This window comes from Arachis ipaensis, chromosome B10 (assembly GCF_059453495.1).
Source record: "Arachis ipaensis isolate K30076 ecotype BB chromosome B10, ASM5945349v1, whole genome shotgun sequence".
NCBI lineage: Eukaryota > Viridiplantae > Streptophyta > Magnoliopsida > Fabales > Fabaceae > Arachis > Arachis ipaensis.
In genome coordinates this window covers 619,246-627,399 of record NC_142435.1, presented here as the reverse complement: position 1 = coordinate 627,399, position 8,154 = coordinate 619,246, and the positions used below count along the sequence as shown (strand labels likewise).

Sequence of the window (8,154 nt, the reverse complement as noted above, 5' to 3'; positions counted from 1 at the left end):
GTATTGTTTTAAAGTATAAATTTTTTATTTTGTATTTGATAAATAAAAAAAATTACGCATTTATACTTACAATTTTTACAACAGAGGAATTTTTTGAAATTATATAAAATAGAGTTTCTTAAAATTAGTTTATACTTATTAAAATTGTAAAAAGTATAATATAATTTATATATTAATTAAATTTTAAATTTAATTTTTATATTTATATTTATTATGACTTTTTTAATTTTAAAAATTATTTTATTAAATATAATTATAATAATTATGTTTATTAAAAATTATTTTTAATTTAATTTTATTAAATACAGACACTACAATAATTTTTAAAAAATAACTTTTCTTAAATTATTTTTAAAAATAAAAATTTTACTAAATATACAATCAAACTTTATTTAAATATTTATCTCAATAAATTATTATCTACCCAAAATAAAATTTAAAACGTGAGTTACTTATTTTTTTTTTTACCGAAGACTCGAATCAGCAACCTCTTAATTGAGTATGGAAAGACTATGTCATTTGAGTTATAACTCATTGACAAAGTGAGCACTTATTAATCAACCTAAATTGATTAAAAATATTAATATATAACATAATGAATGTCATAAACCATGACAAGAGGCAGAATAGAACTTCAGAAAATATATAAAATATTTTTTTTTTTCAACTCTTAACAAAAATGGTGCTTCAATTCAATCCATGAGCTGCTTTCAATGCCAGCAACTTTCTGAGCACAATCAGAAGCCATAGTTACACATTGCTTCTCTCTCTCTCTCCCTCTCTCTCTCTCTCTCTCTCTCTCTCCAGCTACCAGTAAATGCACGCGCTTTTGATTCTGAAGTCTGAACATTGGTGCTTCTTGTAATCTTTCTTCACCTTCCATTTCTGAAGAAACCAATCACACTATTTATTAAAGTTGCAATCTTTTTCCTTTTCCACAAAATCCCAACATAATTTTTCTCAACCTTGGTCAACCTGATATTCTTCTTTTCTCAGTGCTCCTTTCTTTCCGAGAGAATTGTAACTGCTTCTGTAATTTGTCATAAATGCATGCCTCAAAGTGCAAAATGCAGTTTTTTATGATCAGCATAGCGTGTAGCTTGTTATGGAATGGTGTAATGGCGTCAAGTGATAGCAGTGGGACTGGGAGTGAACTTGATCAAACACCAACTTGGGCTGTGGCTGGTGTCTGCACTGTCTTCATCTTAATTTCCATTGTTCTTGAGAAGGGTCTTCACAAAGTTGGAACGGTACTAATTTTCTCACCATCAAATTCAAACCTTTTTATCTCTTTAATTTGATTTAATTTCTCAAAATTATGAAATATGATCAATTATTATGATTTTGTAGCTGGAAAATTTTGTCATGATAATGTAACATTGTTTGTACTTTCACTTTTGTTGCTGAGGAAAAATGAAGAATTGTGTTAGTTGATCTTAATTTTCTGGTTGTTAGTTTCAATGTGAGACTTTTTGACCAAGGACAATGTGTCATTAGTGTAATTTTCATTTTTGTTTCTTCCAAATTTTGTAAAAGATATTTGTGATTTTCTTATGTACTGTGTCCCTAACTGGCTGAAATTTTCCAGTGGCTAAATGATAGGCACAAGAGGGCTCTGCTTGAAGCTCTTGAGAAAGTCAAAGCTGGTAAGAATTTTTCCAAGCAATTATTTCTTATGAACTTCTGAATTATGATGCTTATCACTGTAACTTGGAAAATCAATTTGAATCTTCTTGACTTACTTTTAGTACATGTTGATATTAATGTTTAATAAATAACTACCACATGTTTTCTTCTGTTTTAAATCTCTGTTTTTATGCAGAGTTGATGGTTCTAGGCTTCATTTCTCTGCTTTTGACATTCGGGCAGAGTTACATTGTTAGAATTTGTATTCCTGGCAGTGCCGCGGACAAACTGTTGCCATGTAAATATGCAGGTAGCGGCGATGAGAGTAGCGGCAAAGATCAACATCGTAGGAAACTTCTATCAGAAGATGGAGTTCATAAATGCAAGGAGGTAACTAATGTTTCTATGCTTAAATTTCCATGTTCTTATGTCAAGAGGATCTTAAAGGTTTTTCTTGCAGCTAAAGTTATATTTTTTGACCATGATAATTTCCAAACCTTTTGCAAGTTTATATTTGAAAAGAGAAAAATAAAATAATGGCAGAGTGTGTGACATACTTGGATATTTACTCTTTCAAAGTGCCATCTTTATCTGTTGATTGCCGTTTGCCAAAGCGATTTTTCCCTCTATTATGGGGGGTTTCAAGTTTTGATTTTTGGTTGATATGCTTTCATCAAAACAACTCTTTTACTATCAACCTGTTACTGTTTTCGAAAACACGATCAAAGGTTGCTGTTACTTACCTATATTAATTTTAACATTATCTGCTAATTGCTAATTATAGGGATACGCGCCGCTTATATCAAGCAATGGGTTGCACCAGTTACACATCCTCATATTCTTCTTGGCAGTTCTTCATGTGCTTTACAGTGCTGTCACAATGCTTCTTGGGAGACTGAAGGTCTGCATTTCCCTTTTTCATTGAATACTTAAAAAGTTATTTTTCCATATATATCCATTCTAAGCATATTAAATCGATGCTCGTAAGTATAAAATTTTCGTTGTGCTTTGAAAGAATAGGAGGAAATTAGTAGATCTAGTTTAACTTTTAGATATTTTGTCCTAAATCCCTATCCTAAGATGTCAGTTGCAAGTAGTAAAAAATTTCTTTTCTGCAGATACGCGGGTGGAAGGCATGGGAGGCAGAGACTTCATCTCATGGCTATGAGTTTGCTACTGGTATGGTGGATAATGATGCACTAAGTATTTATCTTTTTTTGCATTGCAAAAAGTGACAAATTTTTAGGCTTCTAAGTTTATGAATTTTACTTTGAAATTGTGCTGCATGCAATCTCATTCATATGTTGCATATTTGTGTGTAGATGCTTCGAGATTCCGGCTAACTCATGAAACATCGTTTGTGAAAGCCCATGCAACTTTTTGGACTAGAAATCCCGTCTTCTTCTATATCGTAAGATCTTTTCTTTAGCTAATCTTCCATATTTTCTGGTTTTTTCTTTTTTTCTCTTCTTGAGATAGAGGATATGATTTTATGAACAAGACAGAGGCATGTCAACACCCGGTACTTGTTGGACCATCCTATGCAAATTATTAGAAGTAAACGGGGGCATACTTGAGTCATAGCTCAAATGACTTGAATATTAATTATTTCATTGCTTCATTTTCTTGTGCTCTTTTTAAATTGATGTTGTGTACCGTTTCTTTTGTTTTGCCAATTTCAGGGTTGCTTCTTTAGGCAGTTTTATAGGTCTGTGGGTAAAGCTGACTACCTAGCTCTTCGCAATGGTTTTATCAGTGTGAGTCCTTGATAAGATATGCTCTTTTATGATATTATTTTCCCAATTAAAACTGGCTTAAACCCAAGACGGGTAAGCAAATTACAAAAGATCACAACCGAGTTAGAATACAGTTCACACTGCATCAAGTCCTATCCATTCATGGATACCATTTTCCTCCTCACAAGATGTTAAAATTCATGGTTATTCAGTGGAAATAATAGAGTAACTAGAAGAAAGAGAGAAAGATAATATATTACTCTTGGAAAGTAAATTAGACTTAATATCGAAATCACCTTCGCTGTTTGACTGTGCATTATGTGTAGGTCCATATGGCTCCTGGAAGTAAATTTGACTTCCAAAAGTATATCAAAAGATCCTTGGAGGATGACTTCAAGATAGTTGTTGGAGTCAGGTAATATTCTCTTACAAAAGCATTCATGCGAGTATATTCTGTACGGTTTTTAAACCATTATAACTTGTTTATTTTATTAATGACAGTCCTGTCCTCTGGGCGTCGTTCGTCATTTTTCTACTACTAAATATTAATGGTGAGAAATTATTTTCTTATTGGAGTTTTTTAGTATCTACAGTTTTGCTGTCGATAATTCGACTAACAAACTAAAGGTAATTTTTATATTATTTGCAGGATGGCATGCTATGTTTTGGGCATCCTTAATTCCTGTCGTCGTGAGTATTTTGTTTTTTATATATATAGTATGCACAATCATAGGTTTGTTGAGATATACAATTATAAATATTTAATTTGTTGCAGATAATTTTGGCTGTTGGAACAAAACTTCAAGCCACATTAGCAAATATGGCTATAGAAATCACAGAAAAGCATGCTGTTGTCCAAGGGATTCCTCTTGTTCAGGGCTCTGACCAATATTTTTGGTTCGGTCGACCTCAATTAGTTCTTCATCTTATTCACTTTGCTTTGTTCCAGGTATTTTATTGGTTCCCTTTTTGTACAATCCAGAACTAATATTTTGCATATCCAAAAAGTCATGTATAATTATTAAGACTTGAAGTTGGAAGCTTCAAAGATAAGGAAGATTATGTGTGTTACCTTGAAAAATCTTGTGTGTAAGCATGCAGATTTTGTTCTTTTGAATCTTGATATACACCTGCAGAACAAATAATTTCCGTTGTAACTTTGAATTCGAGTTTTCATGTTGTTTAACTTATTGAATGGATTAAGATATTACCATTTATACTAGCAAGAACAATATAGATATTTGTTTTAGGAGGCTTTGGATTTTTCAATCTGTTTACCAATAACTAACTGATTTTATTTCACTTCACTTGCAGAATGCATTCCAAATAACATATTTCTTGTGGATATGGGTATTGAACCTACCTCCTTACGCCATAACCTTGCATAATAATTCTTCGATATTATGTTAAAACGGTTGAGTAATCGATGATTCTTGCTTTGTTTGCAGTACACTTTTGGGTTTAGAAACTGTTTTCATGCTGACTTCAAGCTTGCAATACTTAAAGTAGTTTTAGGGTAAGTGTTAACACCTAAATTTCTCTTTTCGCAGTAAAGTAGCAAATCAACATGATTATGCTATGCATCATGTATCAAAGAATTGCAATGGTTCAAGTTTAGTGTATAATTCATGTCTATACTAAGGAATTACCTTAGCTCCCCAAGTTGAACCTTGTGCATCTAAGATATTGACATAAGAAAATGCATGATATACATCAAAGTTGCATTTCATAACATTAACTAATTCCATGAATTCTTGTGTGGCTTGAAGGCTTGGAGTGCTATGCCTATGCAGTTATATCACGCTTCCGTTATACGCTCTCGTTACTCAGGTATTACATGCTTCTGCTTGATGATTTTCTACTGTTTTATCTAATAGAAACACACTCATGCAAGATTTTCCGGGGTCAAGATCGACGATGCATACGTTTTGTTTGTCCAGAACAAACAACTTATATGGGTGTGGATCGGAAAATTTCTTATTGATAAAATGACTTAGTTCCAATTTGATTCCTAATGCCATAATCATGATAAACACTAGTTGTTTTTTATTCTTTGTAAGTTACTATTTAGATTTTTCAATTTAGAATGAGTCAATACTATTGGAGTTTAATTTTAATGCACTGACAGTGTAAAGCGCTTTACACAGTCGTGCAATCACATTCATTCATTTGGATGACCATTCACGCGGTCAATGTGAAAGGTAGTTATTTTTACGGTGAAAATTCAGGTGCAGTCAACTTCACGTGAAGTTGATAGTTGCGAACCGTTAAATGATTTGACTGATTTGATTAAATTTTCATCTAACAGCTCTCAGTTATCAACTTCATGTGAAGTTGACTGCACCTCAGTTTCCACCTGTTTTTATTGATGTGACATTACGTAATTGGATGCACGTATAAAACTACTTTACACTAGGCGTGCATCAAAATCAAATTCATACTACTATTTAGATTTCTATTTCATTTGTTTCGTTTTATTTGTCACTGTCACTTTTTGATACATCTGATCAACTTGCGAATGTTGTTTTCGCCATGATGAACACTTGTAGATGGGCTCAACAATGAAAAGATCAATATTTGATGAACAAACATCGAAGGCGCTGAAGAAATGGCACATGGCTGTGAAAAAGAAGCATGGAGAGAGGCTAGGGAAGTCCAAGGCGCGAACCTTGGACGACGGAAGCACCATTGGTTCGACGGTGCATTCTTCAGGACCAATGCTACACCGCTTCAAAACCACCGGCCACTCGACCCGGCACACTTCATCGTACGAGGACCATGATGATGACGATGATTATCAATCTGAGACTGAATTGTCTCCCATTACTCCAAGATCAAGCTTGATAGTGAGAGTGGATAATGGTGACCAGCAAGAAGAAACAGCAAAAGAAAATAGGCACCCCACTGTGGGAGAACAATCCAATCATGGTTTTGGAGGTTAATCTATTAATCTCCCTTCCCTCCTTTAATTTTTTTAAACATATTTATACATCGGCGAAAACTCCGTACAGTTGTCTTGATGCGAAGTTAGTTGAGAACCGTTAGATGATTCAACATGTTTGACTAAATTGTTTTTTAACCATTCTCAACTATCAACTTCACGTGAAAACAACTATACGTGAATCTTCACCTTATATATATCTCTTTGTAGATAGGAATATATAATTCACTTTTGTATATTGTAATATATTTTTAGTCTTTTGAATTTGTGGATAGAACATCAAAATGTGAAATAATCTATCCTTCACAGTGAAATAGTTAAAAATCAAAGAACCAGTCATTTACATATCCAACTATTATAAATTTATAATTATCTTCTATAAATGATTTATTAAAATCCCAGTTATTATCTTAGGCATCAATGTATGTTAACCTTTGCTGTTATGTATCTTTGGTCATCACACCAAAGTAGCATTTGATTTTTTGTCGGTAAAAATTCACATGCAGTTGACTTTATATGAAGTTGCTAGTTAAAAACCGCTAGATAATAATTTAGTCAAGGTGAAAACTCAGGTGCAGTTTACTTCACGTGAAGTTGATAGTTAAGAGTGGTTCAATGAAAATTTAGTCAAATCAGTCAAATCATCTAACGGTTCTCAGTTATAAACTTCACGTGAAGTTGACTGAAGTTGACTGCACCTGAGTTTTCACCTTTAGTCAAACATATTAAATCATCTAACAATTTTAATTAACAGCTTCACATGAAAACAACTGTACACGAGTCTTCACTTTTTTGTCACTATTATTTACCAGGTCAAATAAACTTTTATTATGATATTCATAAATTGTTACATAATATTATAAACAAAATAATAATAATAATAATAATGCTCTTGTGCTTATCTATGGATATCTTATGAATCTGTTCCAATGAAACAGTAATGAAAAGTGAACAACGAGGGAACTTTTCATGATGAAAATATCACCTAGGTCTATATATGTTAGAATTAAAAGGTGAATTGACATGAGATATTTTCTTTTTTATATTCTTTTCTTCTTTTCTTTTTTTTTTGGGGAGGATTGGTGACATTAGATATTTGTTTTTGTTGTTAAGAGGACATGAGATATTTGTGTTTGAAGATAATGACGTTGGGTTTGATTAAAATGGACTAATCATCCTTAATATATAAAATTAAAAATCAAAACCATGACACGTAAGAAACTTTTAGTGTTCAAAGTACCTAGGAATAATGCTTTTGCAATTTTTTTTATTATTTTTATATTAAATTACTGCCATCTAAATCTCAACTCTCATTATCTGAAATCTAAAAGATTCTCCTCAACCGAAGTGAAATCTCAATAAAGGAGTAAAAATTTTCTAAGAAAAAAAATTATTTTAACTTCAATACTTAAATTCCAAAACCTTTAAATAAGTGTTTTTTTTTTTCTTTCTAAACTTTTATAAATAAATACCATGATGTCTACATTATTACATTTATGAATAAATAACACACACATTAAATATACTTGGCGATTGAATTGAACAAAAATTTCATATAAAACTTCTTGTAGAATACAAAACAGAAGACAAGGAAAATACATATAACTTTGTATATATATATGGGACGGATCCAGAAAATTTAGTATGGAGGGGTCAAATTTTAGATAATTTTTTTATTTCATAAAAATAATTAACATATAGTTATTAGAGTTAATTTTTTAAAAAATTTATCAATATATATATAATTATAAATTTTTTTCACAATTTTACTTTTAATATGATAGTTACATAAAAAAAATATAACAATATCAATAGTACACTATAAAATTATAAAGTACCAATAATTTATAG

The 8,154-nt window shown here is 31.5% G+C and overlaps 1 protein-coding gene across 1 annotated transcript; it reads left to right on the top strand.

Moving 5' to 3' along the window:
- Positions 1-613: 613 nt before the first annotated feature.
- Positions 614-6,650, top strand: LOC107623709 (MLO-like protein 10). The gene is made up of 15 exons (XM_016326057.3): positions 614-1,250; positions 1,589-1,646; positions 1,823-2,016; positions 2,411-2,527; positions 2,745-2,805; positions 2,949-3,037; positions 3,309-3,383; positions 3,689-3,777; positions 3,864-3,913; positions 4,012-4,052; positions 4,138-4,311; positions 4,677-4,712; positions 4,811-4,878; positions 5,132-5,192; positions 5,912-6,650. The coding sequence occupies exons 1-15, from the start codon at positions 1,047-1,049 to the stop codon at positions 6,302-6,304; spliced, it is 1,710 nt and encodes a 569-aa protein (XP_016181543.1). The 5' UTR covers positions 614-1,046; the 3' UTR covers positions 6,305-6,650.
- Positions 6,651-8,154: the final 1,504 nt, after the last annotated feature.

Bases quoted from the DNA above. Each gene is read 5' to 3' on its own strand.
- LOC107623709 (XM_016326057.3), top strand. From the start codon at position 1,047: ATGCATGCCTCAAAGTGCAAAATGCAGTTTTTTATGATCAGCATAGCG. The intron at 1,647-1,822 runs GTAAGAATTTTT...GTTTTTATGCAG, and splicing joins TCTTGAGAAAGTCAAAGCTG to AGTTGATGGTTCTAGGCTTC. The intron at 3,384-3,688 runs GTGAGTCCTTGA...CATTATGTGTAG, and splicing joins TTCGCAATGGTTTTATCAGT to GTCCATATGGCTCCTGGAAG.